Here is a 20,248-nt window from a genome sequence, read left to right as displayed (position 1 = left end):
AGCATTAGAATGTCGAACAAACAGAGAATGGGTGGATATTACATGCCCTTGATGTCTGCAGCACATGACCAGAACAAGTCTGAGCATATGCTGCAGATGTAGTTAGCTAGGGGCTTACCGATTAAAGCTTGGAGCTTGACCACAGAGATATGGAGATGTAGGAAAAACTTGAGCAAGAGTTAGGTTTTAACAAATTTTATTAAAAGTTCAAAAATGTATATGTGTTTGTTTCACTTCAGGTAAAAAAAAGACAATGTCACATCAGTGCAAATCTCCCACTTTGACAATGGGTCCAAAAGTGATGTCCTCTTTCCTCACCCCATCTCCAAGACATGTTTTACCAACAGCCTGGTATCCACCATCACAGCCCTGGTGCACCAAGAATGGAACATCCCCTCATGGTAGCAGAAACCCTTACTACAACCAATGGCATAGTCTCAATGGGTACTGGGGTTCACCTAGACCATGGTCTCCAAACAGATGGGAGCCATCTTGCTATGCTCCCGTTACTTGGAGATCAAGCCCAAGAGCACACCCCGTTTCTCATTTTAATCACAGTCCAGAGAATGCCTCAGTATATAGAGAAAGGAAGGATGACAGGATGCAGGTAAGAATAATTGCATTTACACTGTGTTTGCAAAGATGCTTTCATAATCAAATCCGCCCAATTTGTTGCCAGTGATCTCTGATTTTTAGGGAAGTCCATGGTTTTGAAGGTATAGTCTTGAAATGTTTGTACCTCAGTTTCAAAACTTTAGTGAGCTGCAAAACTAGAAGGAAGCACAAATATTTGACCAGACAGTAAAGTGTTTCTGGAACTTACCATACATGTAGGCATTTTTTTCTAAAATATTGTTTAAGGCCCTTTCTAATGCTGCATTTATTTTTTTCAGGTTCTTTTCGAACAGAAAATAGGTTATACTAAAGATATCAGTCAATACTACAGCCCATCTATGGTGGAAGACCCTTGGGAAGAACTGCAAGCCAAGAATGCTAAATCAACATCACAAGATTCTGCCAAAGTACATCACAGCTTAAGTGCTGGATCACAGGGGCCTTTGTGAAGTATTAAGCTAGATACAAAATATCTTGAACGGAGTCTAGATAAATGATATTTGAGGATACAACAAATATAAATTTCAGTAAAAGTAATGCAAATAGGCCTATACCCCACGTAAGCCAGCATAAAGTAAACATTTTCTCTATTGCACAACCCTAATTGTACTGACCGCAAAACATGTTGCACATTCTGGTGGGAGTAAATGCCACCTTGAACAAGTTCAAAGTTGCTTGCATGTTCACTTACTATGTGTGTGGCCTTATGACTGACTATGACTAGGATAAGGAGACAGGTCAGACCTCGAAATCAGCTTTTCCTACATAATTATTGCATAAGCACTATTTACATCCCATATACATGTATTACCATGTTAATGGCCAATTGATCTGTCCACACATGGATATATTTACCACAGTCTAGTAATTCATATTGATAATTCACATATCCATACATTGAAGACCTTCGACATTCATGTGTGGTTGATTGCATTTCTTTATTGGAGTAGAGGTTCTATATTTTACTTAACACATGACCTTGCAAGTGTAAACAAGTATAGACACATTATTTGTCCAGAGAATGACTTTTTATGTTACAGCTTTCAAGAGGATGTTTTATTACATATTTGCCTTTGCATTGAGGCTCTGCACACTGGCTATTTCGTGTCCAGTCTAAAAAATTAAAAAAGGGGTTTCCTCCCTCTTTGTACTCATTTTTTTGGAGAATTTTTTTTACACTATATTAACGTTTTTGATGATTTCTTTTTTTATATCACTGCTTAAGATATATAAATTTAGATTTGTCACCTGGGGTGCTTAGGTTTAGGGCTTTTTTTTTTTTTTTGGAGTACAAACAATGTACAATGTATAAGATTTATAAACATTGGGTATAAACAATGTACAAGATTTATAAACATGTATATATGGTAGTTATGTGTTTAGATCTATATACATATTATGAGGGTGGTATTAAAATATTACTTTTGATCCCCCTCCTTTTTTAACTTTTCTTTTTTTTTTTTGTAATATTTTAAATTTTTTTTTTTTTTTTGAGTACTATAAAATTATTTGTACAAGCTAAGCAGGGAAACAAGGAATTTCCCTTTCCTTCACTTTTTATCACTTTTTTTTTTTTTTAGAGCATTATAAAATTAGCTGCACTAGCCAGATAGGAAACCAAAGAGATTCCCTTCTTTCACTTTTTTTTTTTGTGTTACTAGTATTAAAAAAGCTTTGTTGCAAAGGAGCCGTAAAATTGGATATGAATCTGGTAATAAATGTGGGAGACTCCTTGCTAAAGCGGTAAAAGATATTAGAAGCAGCTACATATATTCCTCAAATCTTATCTCCTAAAGAAAATATACTATCACTACCCAAACAAATTGCTTAGACATTTTGAGACTTCTATTCTGATTTATATAACCTTCTAGATCAATTCTCCTCGGCAGCCTAGATGGAAGACTATATTAAATTATCTAAATTTTCTAAATTATCAGCAGAAATCTGTAAAGAATTAGATTCACCAATAAAATTGACAGAAATTCAACAAGCTCCGAATGCGATGAAAGTTGGGAAAGCTCAAGGGCCAGATGGTTTTACTCTCCAATACTATAGGGTTTTTTTCCCGATTCTGGGACCATATTTACTGAATCTGTTTATTGGTGTTGGATCGAATACTATATTTTGTAGAGATACTTTGAGAGCGCACATTGTAGTTATACCCAAGGAGGACAAAGACCTAATGTTATGCGGGAGTTACAGGCCAATATCATTGCTCAATACATATTTAAAACTTTTCACTAAGATATTAGCAACCCTTGAAGTTTAAAAAAAAAAAGATATTAGCAACCGGACTGACGCAACATCTACATTCCCTAATTAATTTAGACCAAGTAGGATTCATAAACAGAGAAGCGAGAGACAACACTACAAAAGCATTGAAATTATTATATGCCGCAGACAGAACCCAATTTCCATGTGTCTTTTTAGGAACTGATGCAGAAAAAGCGTTTGACTGGAAATTTATGCTATCTACACTTAAACATATTGGCTTAGGAAAGACTATGTTACAATGGATATCTTCCATATACTCTGCTCCATCAGCCCAAGTTTAGGGTAATGGGATTCTCTCTGAACCTTTTCCGATTAAGAATGGAACCTATACTCTTTGCTCTTTCCCTGGAACCATTTTTATGTAAAATAAGACAAAATGAAGAAGATGTTAAGGGCTTCCCAGTGGGGAAGAAACAATATAAAATTTCTGCCTATGCAGATTATCTTCTTTTTTCAATAGCTAACCCATTGATTTCACTACCAAACCTTATCAGAGAATTTGAACAGTATGGTACCATCTCCAACTTGAAGATAAACTTTAACAAATCAGAAGCCATGGGCATAAACTTACCTAATAGAATTTTACAGAATTTAAAACAGAACTTTAAATTCAAATGGACAAATAAAGCATTACGATATTTAGGTACTCTTATACTGGTTAATCCTTCTCAAGTTTTTGAACTTAATTTTATCCCTCTTTTAACCGAAACCCGCCTTCAGTTGGAGAAATGGAACACATGTTTACACACATGGTTTGGTAGGTGTAACTTGCTAAAGATGACTATATTACCTAGATTTTTATATCTTTTTCAAACACTACCTATTAAGGTCCCAGCTTATTATTTCAAACAAATAAACTCAATATTTATCAAATGTTTTTGGGCAAATAAGAAACCCAGTCTCTCAAGACAGTTACTAGCGCTGTCTAAAAGATCTTTACCAGATATGCGTAAATATTTTCAAGCTTCACACCTTCGAAGTCAAATTGATTGGTGTTGTCATGGAGACTCTAAGCTCTGGGTACAAATTGAGCAGGCACATACACCTATTCCACTTAATAGAGCACTATGGTGCTACGATGAATTACCAACAGAGCTGAAATCACATCAGTTAATCGGTACGACGTTACAAATTTGCTCACAATTATGCTTTCAGAATTCTCTATCTTCATATGATTCGCCATTATTCCCAATTTTGGGGAACCCAAAATTTTCCATAGGCATGGAGGCACAATCTTTTAGATCTCTCAGTATGACAGGTCATTTTCAAGCCGTACACTTCTTAAGGGAAGATAAATGGCCTTCTCTGGATACATTAATGAATGAGATGGATATTTTCAGACTTCCCTTCTGTAATGCACTTCAACTATCACATTTTCTATGCTCAATCCCCAACCCTCAGAATTACAACCGTCAATTGACAATCTTTGAAAGATACTGTTCAGATACAGGAAATATTTATCATGTGATATCCAAAATATATGATCGGATAAATACATCTGAAAGGGAATGTTAATTATCTTATTTTGACAAGTGGGAGAGGGAGTTGTCTCGTGCCTTCTCACCAGAGCAGCGTCAGAGTATGATCAACCTTGTCCATAAATCCTCTATATGTACTAAATATCAAGAAACAAATTTAAAAATATTGACGAGGTGGTATTACAGTCCATATAAATTACATAAAATCTCGATTAATAACTCGGATCGATGCTGGCGCGGCTTGGTGGAGGAGGGCACGCTAATTAAAATTTTTTGGTCTTGCCCCAAATTGACGGACTTTTGGAAAAAGGTTAGAATGATCATGCAAAAGTTTAGATTCCGGAAGATCTGGCTTTTTTTCATCTACAACTAAATAACTCATCAATGAGGAAATATAATTTCCAGCTGTAATCGCAGCAAAAGGTAGCGCTACAAAGTACTAACTTAAGGGGGCTGAATAATTTTGCACGCCCAATTTTTCAGTTTTTTATTTGTTAACAAAGTTTTAAATATCCAATAAATTTCGTTCCACTTCATGATTGTGTCCCACTTGTTGTTGATTCTTCACAAAAAATTACATTTTATATCTTTATGTTTGAAGCCTGAAATGTGGCAAAAGGTCGCAAAGTTCAAGGGGGCCGAATACTTTCGCAAGGCACTGTACAATTGCAAGTCAATATTCCAATTGTTGCTATTTTTATTACCCATTTATGTATTGTAACATATAATATTTATGTATTGTAACATATACAACAGTTGTAAATACACTTTGGTGTTATTATGAATTACTGACATTGATTTTGCTTACTTTAAGAGTACTTGTGTCTGTATATCTACAAGGTCTTGATGAAGCATATTGTGAAGCACGTTGACCAGATACAGCCGTACCTTGAAGAAATTATTTATTTTTATTTTTTTTACACAATTATCATAAGTTATTTCTCACACACGGCATGGGCATACTTGCAGTTACACGCTGAAACGCACACTTCGCTGCTACTCCTGAATATGGCGATGCCACACATGTGAGACTTTCACAGCCAGGCCATGTGAAGAGGCCCAACATCAAAGTAGCACCTCCAGGCCTTCTAGGAGCATAAATTACACCTCTTATAATGCATATCAGTTTACCAGTTAGGCATATACATATACATATCCATATTGACCTTATGAATGAAGTAAACTATTACAGTCAAAACCAAACTAAGGGACACGGGTCATCATCGAATGCTGCGCACCCTTGGGGGCATGAGTGACGTGACCGGGAGGACATCATATGATGTCCACCTACAAGGACAAGAGGCTGGCCTCGGCATCATTCTGCCATAGGCTGGGCGGGAGCCAGAAACCGATAGGTACTGAACACAACAGGCATTGATGGGCTGCACGGCCGACAGGTACTCTGATGGGCTGCACGGCCGACAGGTACTCTGATGGGCTGCACGGCCGACAGGTACTCTGATGTGCTTCACGGCCGACAGGTACTCTGATGGGCTGCATGGCCGCCGGGTACTGTCTATTTCTGGGGCAATCGGGGCACAGTACAGAGTAAAGTGGTAACTCACTGTGTGCGGGTTCTCCTCCTCACACGGGATGTGTGAGGAAGAGAAGCCGGAAACAGCAAGTCATCGCTGTTTTTTTACATTTGTGATTGGCTGTGATTGGACAGCCAATCATGTGGTAAAAAGACAATTTTATTGGCTCCTTACCCTGATCGGGGATGCTCTGTGTCTGAGGGACATGGCTCGTCACCAATCACCGGGCTGCGCACCTATGGGGGCACGCATGAGCAATGTGACCAGGAGGATGTCATAAGACGTCTACCCGGAGGGACAAAAGGCCAGCCCCGGCATCATTCTGCAATAGGCCAGAAGGGAACAGTTTTAGGGGGTATCAAGCACTGGTGAATTGGAAATTCTTTTTCAAATTTTTCTTTATTAGAAAGAGAACATCCAAGCATACCATATACCAACAACAGGTACAATCAAATTTCAGGTGTGGTGAGCAGATAACAAATTATAAACAATACAGGCAGCATTCCAAAATTTTTAACGTAGCACTAAGTCGTCTATAGAGCACATCAGAAACAGACTGTAAACCCTCCGTGAAGCCCACGGTCTAAACTTCTAGAACCGAATAGTGAACAGAGAAAATCTCAGGACACCTTCAGGTAGACCCCCCCCCCACCGGCATCCATCTCATGGCCGGCTACCGGGGAAGGGAGGCCCCCCCTAAGCGCCCCAGAATGCCGCGGCAAACACCCGAGGGTCCACTGGCATTACTTCCCCCAAAGGGGCGTCGCACTGCGTTACTCCAGGAAACCGACTGAACGACCTTACAGGGAGCCCGTAGTAGAATAGCTAATGCCCAGAAACGGTACAGAGGATGAAAACACCTATAGACGGTATGTCTATAGCCTAGATAGAGAAGAAGGAGCTATGGAAATTAGACAAAGAAAGAAAGAGGGGGAGGAAGGGGACCAGGGTGAGAGAGGAAGGGGTCAGGGAAGAACCAAAGAGGGGGGTGGGGGGCGGCCGGCCGGCCCCCGCCCATCAACCATCAGCAGGAAATCAACTCCGTGTATTCTGAAGTATATTTAAATTCATGCCAGTAGAACCAGCGTTTCAGGAACTTGTCTCGTGAACCGTGCTCAGTGGCTACTAGATCTTCCATTTCATTGAGGCAAGAAACCTTGCGGAGCCACATAGCTACCGTAGGAGGCTGCGTCTGCTTCCAGAGCGGGGGGATGCAGCTTTTAGCTGCCGTGAACAGAAGTGGTAGAATTGATTTCCGATAGGACGCTCTCGGATATTCATGGTGATGAAGGAGGAAGAGGGCTGGGTCCAAGGTGAGGGAATGGTCTGTAAATTTCCTAGTAATTCGTAAGACCTCCGACCAGAAAGATTGTAATCTGGAACATGACCAGAAAACGTGTAGGTAGGTGCCAACCTCCTCCCCACATCGCCAACAGACATCCGGGCAGGCCGGAAACATTCGATGAAGTCTAACTGGGGTATAGTGCCAGCGGGTTAAGCACTTGTAGCCCACCTCCTGATACCGCGAGCAGCGGGAGGTCTTGTAAGTGAAAAATAAAATTCTCTCAACCTGATGGTCCGTAAAAGATACATTCAGGTCTCTTTCCCATTTGGCAATAAATGGGGGACGGTAAGATTCGTCCGGTGAAGGCCAGTGCCCGGTAGACCAGGGAGACCCTGTGGCGAAGAGGGGAAGTGTCAGAGCACAAATCTTCAAAGTATGTGAGGCGTCTCGAAAACAGAGACGCCGAAGGAAGAGCTTGTAGAAAATGAATAAGCTGGATCCGTTGCCAAAAGGACAGGGAGGCAAAGGGCGCCGTGGCATTCACGTGAGAGCGCGAGATCCAAGCCCCATCCCTCACAAAGTGCCGGGCCTGGTAAATCCCAGCGGTCTTCAAAGACCTAAAACCGGGCTGATCTACCCCGGGCCCGAAGGCCGGGTTATCAATCACTGGGAGGAGAGGCGAAGGAAAGGGCGCCAATTGGCCATTGTGGCACAGGCGTCTACCCACCGCCAGCGTGGATCCTATGGTCGGATGGGCATCCAATTCCCTGGGAACAGGGTCCGAGCTCCAGAGAGCGGATTCCAGGGGAGTCCGTACGGACATACGTTCAAGTCGGACCCATTGCTTCATGGGACCATGGCGGTACCAGTCGACTATGCGAGAAAGATGACACGCCTCATAGTAGAGGACTGCGTCAGGCATCGCCATTCCCCCACTCAATTTAGGCAACCGGAGCACCCGCAGCGCCAAGCGGGGGGAGCCCCTACGCCACAGGAACTCCCGAAACACCCTGTTCACCCTTCTGAGGAAGGAGGACGGAACCTTAATGGGCAGTGCTTGAAGCACATACAAGAGGCGGGGCATGATGTTCATCTTTATGATATTGCAACGTCCAAACCAGGAAAAAGTCCCTTGGCGCCACCCCTCCAGATCCTGCTTTATACGAGTCAAAAGAGGTGGGAAATTACAGTCGAAGACTTTCTCCGGGCAACTCGGGAGAGATATCCCCAGGTACTTAATGTGAGACAGGCCCCATTTAAAGGGAAAGTCCGCTTTCAGTAGAGCCGACAGAGAAGTCGGCAGACCCACCGCTAGTGCCTCAGACTTCGATTGGTTGATTTTATAAAACGACAATGACTCATAAACCCGAAATTCCCGCAAGAGATTCGGAAGGGAAGTGAGAGGTCGTGTCAGGAAGAAGAGAAGATCGTCCGCGTATGCCACCACTTTAGGCGACTCACTTGCACTCACCGATAGTCCGGCCACATCCACATTCGCCCTCACAGTCCTCAAAAAAGGTTCCAGAGCGAGAACAAAAATCAACGGGGAAAGTGGGCACCCCTGACGAGTGCCATTTGCTATGTCGAGGGAGTCCGAAAGAGACCCATTGACCTTCACCCTAGCCGAGGGCCTGGAATAGATGGCCTTGATCCAGGACAACTGGCGCCTCCCCAGGCCTACATGCGCCATGGTAGCCAGAAGAAAGTCCCAGTTCACCCGATCGAACGCCTTTTCGGCGTCCGTCGACAGGACCAGCATTGGGATTCGGCGGCTATTAGCATAATGGATGAGGTCAATAGCCTTGGCGGTATTATCCCTAGCCTCCTGGGCAGTAACAAAACCCACTTGATCATCGTGGATCAAGCTCGGGAGCAGGGGAGCCAGTCTGGAAGCTAGGATTTTGGTGAAGAGTTTCAGGTCGATATTTAGAAGGGAAATCGGCCTGTAGCTAGCACACAGCAGCGGGTCCTTGCCCTCCTTGGCTAAAACGGTGATATGAGCGCGCAAGGAATCCACTGGCAGGGTCGCCAACTCGCCAGCCGCATTGTATGCGGATAAAAAATGTGGCGAAAGGACCTCTGCAAAGCACTTGTAGTACGCAAGGGTGTACCCATCCGGACCAGGCGCTTTCCCGGGTTGCATGCCCCCCAGGGCTGCAGTGAGTTCACCCGGGCGTAGAGGTGCGTCCAACTCCTCCACATCCTCCGGAGAAAGGGTGGGGAGGCCGGAGGCCGAGAGATACGATCGAATCTCCCGGATCCTAGCGTCACGTGATGTCGGCGAGGGGTCAGAGGACAGATTGTACAAGGAGGAATAGTACAGGCGAAAAGCCTCAGCTATGGCCGTCGTTGACTGGACCGTACGGCCAGCTGAGGTAGAGATCTCTAGGATAAACGCCCTAGATCTCTGCTGTCGCAGCGCTCTGGCCAGTAATTTCCCGCACTTGTCCCCGTGCTCATAAAAAGCTCGGCGACATTTAGCCAGGGTGGCCTTGGCCTGGAAGAGGACCAGATCACGGAGCTGATCGCGAAGAACAATGAGCTCCTGGAGGACAGTAATTGCTTGCGACCATTTGTGAACCCTCTCTAGGTTGCCAATTTTCGCCAGGAGGGCAGACATCTGGGCACTCCTTTCCTTCTTTCTCCGCGACCCGAGCTTGATCAGGACCCCGCGCATATAGCTCTTATGGGCCTCCCAGACCATCATGGGTGAGCTGTCAGTCGTGGCATTGGATGCGAAAAAGTTCCTCAATTCCGTACCGAGTTCCCCCAGAATAGCAGGATCCTGGAGAAGGGTGTCATTAAGCCTCCACTGCCACTGTGACAGCTCAGGGGAACGCAGGTCTAAGTCGAGGAGAACGGGAGCGTGGTCCGAAATGGCAATAGAACCAATAGAGGCAGCGGAGACCCTGGACAGCAAGGACTGCGGCAACAGAAAAAAGTCAATACGCGAATATGAGTCGTGCGGGGGGGAGAAGAAAGTATAATCCCTATCCCGGGGATGAAGAACCCGCCACGGATCTACCAGGCGAAAAGCATGAAACAACTGCTTGAAGCGACGCAGAGCAGCATAGGACAGCTGGGAGGAACCCCTAGAGGTGTCCACCAGTGGTTCCAGAGCCAAATTAAAATCCCCACCCATAAGAATCTGTCCCGTAGCGAAGTCTGCCAGCTTAGAAAGTACTGAGTCCATATAGGAAATTTGGTTCGTATTGGGCAGGTAGAGATTCACCAAGGTAACAGGGATGGACCCCAACTGGCCCTTCACAAAAAGGGCCCTGCCAGACTCGTCATTCCACACATCCGAGAGCTTCCAAGGAGCATTACAATGAATCAAGATGCTAACCCCTTTCGTCTTGGAATCAGAGGAGCAGCCATAGTAGACCGTAGGAAAACGCCTGTTTCCCAATTTGGGGATCTTGCCCAACTTGAAATGCGTTTCCTGCAGAAAACCAACATGAGCACGGAGACGATGGAGTTCCGACAGTACAATGGAGCGCTTCTCAGGGGTATTGAGCCCCTTCGCATTTAAGGAGACCAAACGGATCGGGTCAGGGCGGGGGGCGGCCATATCTCCCCCAACCAACGGGTCCAGCCCACCGGTCAAAAACTAAAGACCCAGAGGAGGGGAGGAGGGAGAGGTAAGGAGAGGGGGGAGAGGGAGAAAAAAAAAAAAAAAAAAAAAAGGGGGGGGAGCAGTAGGGAGGTAGAGGGGAATGAAAAGGTGAAGGGAAAAAGGAGGATAAAGAGAAAAGAAAAAGGGCGCAACACACGCGCCTAACTACAAAATACTAAGGTGCCGAAGCACAAGAGAGAAGTAAATCTCAAAGGACCCAAGAGCCCAGCCCACCACCCCCGCAAGCAGGGCACAATGGACGGGTACCCAGGGATCACCCTATGTGGGGAACGAGGAGAGCCACTAACCGAGAGAGGAAGGTGACCGCTCCCCGGCCCCCCAAATCAGCCCACAGATATCATAATAACATGCATTAACAACCAGCTATAAATACCAACAGCCCAAGCGTAAAAAAAAACAAAAATTAGTAACATAGTGCAACAGTCTGAGCCCCAGAACAGGAGAGGAAACCCTCCCCCCGCCCCCCGCAAAGAGCAAAATCATCCATTCCCTTGGTACGCAAGGCAGAAACTCCAGAGTCTGTGCTCGCCTTTCGCCCGGACGTCTCCCTCTGGATCAGTGGCATCGGAGAGAAGGGGGGAGCACCCCACCACCCCTCACAGATAACACCACACCCTGGGGGGGGGGGTAAAAGAAAGGGGGAGAAAAAGGGAAAACGAGGAATAGGGAGAGGGGAAGGGAGGGGAGAGGGGGAGGGAGGGGAGAGGGAGAGGGGGAGGGAGGGGAGAGGGGGAGGGAGGGGAGAGGGGGAGGGGGGGCGGGAGGGAGGGGGGAGAAGAGGAAGGGGAGGGGAAAAGGGGGAAATGGAGGGGAAAGGGGGGAAGGGGAAGCGAGGGGGGGGAAGGGAGGAGGGGGAAGAGGGGAAAATGGGAGGGTGGGAGAGGAGGGGGAAGGGGAGGGCAAGGGGGAAATGGTGGGGGAGGGAAGGGGGGGCAAGAAGGAGAAGGGGGGACGGGGGGTAAGTTGGCGGCGCCATGCAGGAACTAAAGGGGAACCATAGACCCCCAGCTAGGCATGCAGCACCATCCAGCATGGATAGGAGAGCAGCACCCCGTCTAATCCACCGCCCGTTACAGGCCTAGTCCGGCCATGGCACCGCCGGGAAGGAAACTAGGGGGAAACCCCACGAGCACACCCCGAGCCAACAATATACTGTATATGTTGAGCCACATGCAGTAATCACATTACAAATGGTACAATAGCATAAGACACAGGTAGAGGCATGCAAGCATCTTGCCATCCGGCAGGGGCAACATCTTCCATCCCAAAGCGCACTCCAGCAGGGCACCCGTGTAGCCAAATGCGACGGGAGCTCCCACTGCAGCACCCGGGGCGATGCGGGGGCTGTAGTTCCAGTCCTGAGAAGGGGGCCGCCAGGGTAGCGGAACAGGGCACCCGCCCAGCAAGGACAGGGGAGAAGAACACGGGATGAGTCCACAGGGCCCATGAGGGGATTTAGTCAGAACCATTGCGGACATCGGGTAGGGCCAGGCAAGGGAAACATAGCGGCTCAGTCAGAAGCGGGGGCAGAAGCGGGGGAACTGGAGGGGAGATCGTTGGGAGCAAGGGAGGGGGCCAGAAGGTTACTCACAGTTCCAAGGCAGTCCGGGTTTAGTCCTCCGGGGAGGCCACTGAAAAGTTGGAGGAGCTCAGCCCGGGGGCACGGCGCTGACGGCGCCGTCCAGCGGAACCCGACCGCGACGGCCCACCACCAGGGGACCGAGCGTCACGCTCCGGGAGCCTCGCCAACCAGTCCGGGATCGCCATCGGAGTCAAATCTGCAAACCGGAATAGAGCCTGGAGATCAGAGTGCCTACGAAGGACAAATGTCGATCCATTTCTGCGGACTACCAGCTGAAGGGGGAAGCCCCATCTATAAGTAGCGTCTTGACCACGGAGACGTTCCAGGAGGGGCTTTAGCATAGCCCTACGTGTCAGGGTCCCCCGCGAGACATCCGGGAATATATGGATCGTAGCCCCATCGAAGTCCAGAGGGCCCGCCGTCCAAGCAGCTCTCAGTACCTGCTCCTTGACCGCATAACGGTGAAGGCGGCAAATCACGTCTCTGGGCCTATCAGCATCCTGCGGCTTGGGGCCTAGGGCCCGATGAATCCGGTCAAACTCCAACACCACCGGGGGTTCCGACGGGAGTATCCTGGTAAGTATGGCCCGGACCGTCTCAAGCAGATCCTCGTGACTCGTAGCTTCAGGAAGTCCGCGGAGCCGCAGATTATTCCGACGGCTCCGATTTTCAATGTCCTCCATAGCAAGCTGGTGCTCTGCAAGAATGTCCGTGTGGGCCGCCTGGGTCCGCTCCAGTTGGGCTACCCGAGCCTGTAGATCACCAATAGCGGACTCCCCAGACGCCACCCGCTCCTTCACCTGGGTCACCTCTCCCGACAGAGCCTGGAAGTCCCTCCGGTGTTGTTCCGTGACCTGAGCCACCAGGGCCTCCATGTCCATTTTGGTGGGGAGGGATCGCAGCAATGTCCAAATGTCTCTGTCCTCCCCTGAGTCCCCGGTAAGAGAGGACTGGGACATCCACGGAGGAGTCGGGGAGGCCATGGAATGCGAGGGAGCCGGGGATGAAGAGGCAGCGGCCGGATCGGAGTCCCCACGTGGACTCCGTGCGAGCGCCCGGAGTGCCGGAGCCGGTGATTCCTGAAAAAACGGACGGATCGGAGCCGAGGAAGTCACCCGGGGAGCAGGTTTGGCAGATTTAGTCTTCCTCCATTTGTAAGAGCTCATGACAGCCGGTAAATGTGCATTTAAAGCCGATCAGGGAGGCTAGGGAGCGGGAGCACCAGAAGGAAACGTCCTCACACCGCCATGACCTAGCCACGCCCCCCCACAGCCGTACCTTGACATCTACGCAATTCTGATATGTATTTGATTTTGTCATTATATATGTGACTTGTACTATTTACTCTGTATGTGTGTTTGTGATCAAGCTGAATCCCACCCTATTGGGTCAGTCTTTCTCCATTTTAATTGTATTGGGTTTTAAATATCCAGTTAATAAATGTGATTTTATATATCTTTGTGTCTATGTACCCGTCTCATGAATGTGCCTTTAAAGTCCACCTTTCCACAGATGTCTATGTACATCTGCCATTCCATTTTTTTAAAATCAGATCTAGGTAATTCAATTTCCTAGACAGGGTTAGGGGGGACCTTAGGTAGTTCGGATGTCACCCAAACCTTTTCAGGAATTATATCCGCACAAGGACTATCAGGGCCTGAAAACCCGAAATGGACAAACGTTGCCCTCTTTTTTGGTACCCCCAAAAGGATAATTTCATGGATCCCCTTGACGTTTCCGAAAAAGGTCTACAGAACTGGAAATCAGCAAAGATGTCCCCCCCACCCTAGTTATGGGTGAAGGCAGACCTTCATGTTGAAGGGATCTTGTCTGCAGGTCTGGAGAAGCCAGCTCTAGGCTTACCAGACCACGGTTGCTTGGAACCTTCTGGGGAAGACTTAAAAGATCTATTTCCCTTATCTGCAGATCTGGAAGCACAAAATCATTTTCTATGGGCTGAGGAGGGGGGCCCACGTTTGCGACGAGGCTCCTTCCCTTTCCCAGCCTGTGGCAGGAAGGTACTATTCCCCACCGTGAGACCCTTAATGATGTCATTCAGAGTAGCCCCAAACAAGCGAACGCCTTGAAAGGGTAGATAAACAAGAGCTTTCTTGGAGGCTTGGCCTGCAGACCAATTCTTAAGCCACAGCATGCGCCTAATCACCAAAACTGAAATAGAAAGCTTGGACAGCGTAGGAGCTGTATTACAAATAAACTGCAGCCTCTGGATCAACTGGTCCACTAAATCAACATAAGCAGAGAGAACCTGCTTACTCCTCAGAGCCTGGCACAAACGTTTGGCCCACTCTGCTAGGGTCTTTGACACCAGGGCCGAGGCCAAGACTGGTCGCAATGTCAAACCAGCCATAGTAAACATGCTGTGTGCTACAGCCTCTGCTTTCCTGTCAGCCGGGTCCTTAAAGGATGGGGATTCCTCTACTAGGATCATGGTTGCTTTTGCCTGGAAACAGGGGGGTCCCCCTCTGGTGGACTAGTCCACTTTTTTAAAAGTCACTCCTCAAAAGGGTAACGTACTGAGAAACATCTGGGGACCACAAAGGGTTGCTTTGGTTACTCCCATTCCTGTCAAATCAAAGAACATAAGGAAACACCTTAGCTGTGTGAGGTGACTAGTATGTACCAAAAGAGACAGCCATGTCTGTGGCCACATCAGCTACATCCTCCACTTTAAAGTCTCACGCATTGCAGTAATAAGTGCATCTACCAGCGTTTTCTCATTCGCTGCTGCGAACGTGGAGGAATGATCCTCACTATCCGATGGCTCACAGCAAAAGTTAAAAAAGCTATAGATAAAAAGAAAAGATCTTTTAAAAAATATAAAAATGAGGGAACACTATCATTGTTTAATTGTTACAAAGAATATAACAGAATATGTAAAAAGGAAATCAGGGACGCAAAAATTCAAAATGAATGACAGATTGCAAAAGATAGTAGGACAAACCCCAAAAAATTTTTCAAATATATTAACAGTTAAAAAGGTCAGGTCTGAGCATGTAGGCCCTTTACAAAATAAGCAGGAGTGGGTGACTGGGGACAAAGAGAAGGCAAATTTATTAAATACTTTCTTCAGCTCTGTATATACAAGGAGCATGGGGGAGCTCATGACCATAATGAGGACGGTATTGACACAGCCCCAAATGATCCACAATGGCTCAAAAGTGATATGGTCCAGAAATATTTAGACAGAATAAGGGTGGATAAGGGCGTCTGGACCAGATGGCATTCACCCACGCATCCTAAAAGAATTGAGCGCTGTAATTTCTAAGCCTTTGTTTCTAATTTTTAGGGACTGGTTAAGGACTGGAATAGTACCACTGGATTGGCGTAGGACCAATGTGGTGCCTATATTTAAAAAGGGATCAAAGTCTTTGCCAAGTAACTATAGACCTGTTAGTTTAACGTCTATAGTCAGGAAGATATTGGAGAGTTTAATAAAAGACCACATAGATGAGTTCTTGCTGGAAAAAAATATTTTAAGCAACAGACAGCATGGATTCATGAGAGACAGAAGTTGTCAAACAAACCTGATTTCTTTTTATGAGGAGGTAAGTAAAACCTTGAACAGAGGGGTGGCTGTGCACGTAGTATACTTGGATTTTGCAAAAGCGTTTGACACAGTTCCCCACACACGGCTAATGTGTAAGGTGAAGTCTACAGGCTTGGAAAGATCAGTTTGTAATTAGATAGAAAATTGGCTAAAAGATAGAATTCAGAGAGTAGTGGTTAATGATTCTTACTCTGAATGGTCTAAAGTTATCAGTGGTGTACCCCAAGGTTCAGTGTTGGGACCCTTACTTTTTAATATCTTTATAAATGATATAGGGTCTGGGATTAAAAGTACCATTTCAGTCTTTGCAGATGACACCAAGCTTTGCAGTGGAATAACTTCTTTACAGGATGTCTCCAACTTACAATCTGACCTCAATGCACTGCTTCATTTGGCAACTGTTTGGCAAATGAGGTTTAATGTTGATAAATGTAAAGTTATGCACTTGGGGGTTAAGAATATGCATGCATCATACATACTACGTGGAGTAGAACTGGGGGAATCCATAGCAGAGAAGGATCTGGGTGTTCTGGTAGATCATAAGCTTAATAATAGCATGCAATGCCAAGCTGCTGTTTCCAAAGCAAGCAAAGTCCTTTCTTGTATTAACAGAGGCATGGACTCCAGAGATAGAGATGTAATTTTGCCCCTGTACAAATCATTAGTAAGACCTCATCTGGAATATGCAGTTCAGTTTTGGGCACCAGTTCTTAAAAAGGATATTGGGGAACTGGAGAAAGTGCAGAGAAGGGCAACCAAACTGATAAGAGGCATGGAGGACCTCAGCTATGAGAAAAGATTAGAGGAACTGATTTTTTTCTCTCTTGAGAAGAGGAGATTAAGGGGGGATATGATCAACATGTATAAATACATAAGGGGTCCATATAGTGAACTTGGGTTTGAGTTGTTCACTTTAAGGTCAACACAGAGGACAAGGGGGCACTCTTTACATCTAGAGGAAAACAGATTTTGTCTCCAAATACAGAAAGGTTTCTTCACCATAAGAGCTGTGAAAATGTGGAATAGACTCCCTCCAGAGGTGGTTCTGGCTAGCTCACTAGATTGCTTTAAAAAAGCCTGGATTCCTTTCTAGGTGTACATAATATAAATGGGTACTAACATTTTTTTTTTAGGTAATGTTAATCCAGGGAATATCCGATTGCCTCTCGGGGGATCAGGAAGGATTTTTTATCCCCTGCTGTAGCAAATTGGATCATGCTTTGCTGGGGTTTATTTTCGCCTTCCTTTGGATCAACAGTGGGTATAGGATTGTGTATATGGGATTGTATGGTAAGATTTTCTTTTTTTTTTATATTTTGTTTTTATTTGCATATAAATTTACAAAACAAATTCCAAATGGAATTACATAATATACATACATTTATACAGAAAGCAATATTTAATAACAGTAAACTTATAATACTCTTCCCCTTTTCCTACCCCCTACCCCCCCCCCCCGAGCTTCCTCTCCTCTCTGCCTATAGCTTTCTTTCTCCTATTTTCCCCTGAAGTAATGTTTAATCATTTATTTCAATATATTTAATTGATTTTTTAAAATCTATCCATTTTCCCCATTTTCCTTTCATATTTATTGGAATTTCCTTTTGCGAATTTCAGATGTATTCCATATTAAAGGTATTATTTATCTTATTGCACCATTCCTTTAATTTTGGACTGTCTACTTCTCTCAACTTTTTTGGTATTATTCCCTTTGCTGCATTTAATAAGGTTGGGACCAATGTAATTTTGTATTTTTTTAGAGGCATTGTGGAATTATTATTCCTGTGATTTGACTGGTCAGTTGACGGACTCTTGTCCAAAATTCTCTTATTTTTGGGCAATCCCAGAACATGTGGTACATTGTTCCGATTTTACCACATTCCCTCCAGCATTTATCTGTCTTGTCCGGTTGGTATTTATTTATTAATTCTGGTGTAATGTACCATCTTAACAAACATTTATAATTTAGTTCTGTTGTACTCACATCTATGGCTACGGATCCAACCGCCTTCAGTACAACATCCGATTCTTGTTTTAACAGTTGTGTCCCTATTTATTTCTCCCATTTTACCATGAACGGAGGCCTCTCCAGACTGTGCCACTTTGTCAGCATTTTATATATTTGTGACACTCCATGTTTTTGAGTGGAGGTGTAACTTAATTTCTCGATGGTATTGAGATTTTTTTCCGATCTAATCGGCTGAGGCAATGGCTACAAAGTGGCTCAGCTGGAGATATCTCCATTCATCCAATTTCATATTTTTATTGTTTTGTTTTAAATTTTGGAGTGTTTTAATGTGACCTTTGTGAAGTATGTCCTTTAATTGAGTGTTTCCTATCCATTTTCCAAATTTTTCTTCATTCCCTTAAGGGAAGTATTTAGTGCTGTTTAGTGATATCATTGGTGAGTTGTATTCCCATTTCATTTGTTTATTAATCCTATCCCATATTTTATAGACTACCTTTGTTAATTCGTGTGCTCCTTGTGATTCCCTATATTTTGGTGGTATCCATATTGTTTTGTGTGAGTATTATTTTGTGCACATTCTATCCCCACCCATCTTTTCCCCTTTTCTACTTTTGTCCAGTCAATCATTTGCGCGATAATTACCGCCTTATAATACCTTTCTATATCTGGGGTTGCTAATCCATCTTGTGTTTTACCTCTTGTGAGAATCTTATACTGCACTCTGGGTTTTTTCCGCAGCCATATGTATTTTGTTAACAATGTCTTTATTACCCTAAAAAAATTTGCGGGAATGTTTATTGGCAATAGAGAAAAAGTATACAAAATCTTTGGTAACATAAACATATTAACCCTGTTTATTCTTCCGACCCATGAGATTTGATTATTTGATTTCCTTCTTATGTCTATTTTTATTTCATTCAATAAAGGTATATAATTGGCTTGATATAGTTTTCGGGTTTGTGGTGTTATGTATATCCCTAAATATTTTAGTTTTCCTTTTGCCCAGGTGTATGGAAAATATGTTTTAAGTGTTTGCTCTTCCTGAGTATTTAACCTGATGTTAAGAATTTCTGATTTTATTGGGTTTATTTTGAAGTTTGATAGCTTTCCGTACTCTCTTAACTCTTTTTGAATGTTTGGGAGTGTAATCCTAGGATTCGTAATGAAAAATAATAAATTGTCTGCATATGCTGCAGTTTTATGTTTGTCTTGATTTACCTTCACTCCTTTAATGTCTTTATTTTGTCTGATTTTTGCTAGTAAAGGTTCTAGGGTTAATATGAACAATAGTGGCGAGAGGGGACATCCCTGTCTCGTCCCATTGCCCATCTCAAATCTTTCAGACAGGTCTCCATTTATTTAGATTTTTGCTGTTGGTTTTTTATATAGTGCCTCTATCCATTGCCTCATTCTAAGTCCAATCCCTAAATTGTTTATTGTCTCCTTCATGAAGTCCCAGTCCACCCTATCGAAGGCCTTCTAGGCATCAATCGACAATAGGATGGAGGGGACTTCATGATTTTTAGTTTTTTGTAAGAGTAATAAAGTTTGGATTACATTATCTTACCCTTCTTTGCCTGGCACAAATCCGGTTTGATCCGGATGGATCCATAATTCCAGTAGATCTTTTAATCTTTTTGCTAAGATTTTTGCAAATATCTTTGTATCTGTATTTAACAGAGCGATTGGCCTATAGCTGGAACATAATGTTTGATCTTTCCCTTCTTTTGGTATTACCGTGATATGGGCCATCAGGGATTCTTCCCTTAGATCTTCCTTCCCAACCTTGTTCATATATATTTGCATTTTTGGTATTAGTATTTCTTTAAATCTTTTATAATACTTTATTGTATATCCGTCTGGATAATACTTTATTGTATATCCGTCTGGTCCGGGACTTTTTCCATTTTGAATAGTTTTTAACACTTCTCTTATCTCGTTTTTCGGAAATTGGGGCTTCTAAAAGTTCCAGTTTCTCTTCCGAGATTTTAGGTAAATTTGCTTCCTTAACCACTTAACGACCGGCGCACGACGTTCTACGTCGGCACTCAGCCCCGGCCAGGCAAACTGACGTAGGCCTACGTCAGCACTTTTTGCCGGCCCTGTGCGCGCTCCCGCGCCCCGCCGCCGCCGCCGATGACTCGATTGGGTTCAAAACCGATCAGTCATCAGGTCCAGGCCAATCATTTTTGGTCTGGACCTGTTGATCGGTCCTGCCCAATCAGATCATCCTCTAAGCCTGTGAAATGTAAACACAGGCTTAGAGGAGATGTGCCCTCCCCTCACAACGGTCTTTTTGGATCCA

General features: G+C 44.7%; 1 protein-coding gene across 1 annotated transcript; it reads left to right on the top strand.

Moving 5' to 3' along the window:
* Positions 1–253: 253 nt before the first annotated feature.
* Positions 254–1,064, top strand: LOC309567387 (gastrula-specific protein 17-like; the record flags this gene model as incomplete). The annotated part of the gene is made up of 2 exons (XM_082272793.1): positions 254–607; positions 894–1,064. The coding sequence occupies 2 exons, from the start codon at positions 254–256 to the stop codon at positions 1,062–1,064; spliced, it is 525 nt and encodes a 174-aa protein (XP_082128919.1).
* Positions 1,065–20,248: the final 19,184 nt, after the last annotated feature.

Source organism: Pelophylax lessonae, assembly GCF_965119305.1.
Source record: "Pelophylax lessonae genome assembly, chromosome: 11".
NCBI classification, from domain to species: Eukaryota; Metazoa; Chordata; class Amphibia; order Anura; family Ranidae; genus Pelophylax; species Pelophylax lessonae.
Note: the sequence above shows the minus strand (reverse complement) of the source record. Positions and strands in the feature narration are given on the sequence as shown.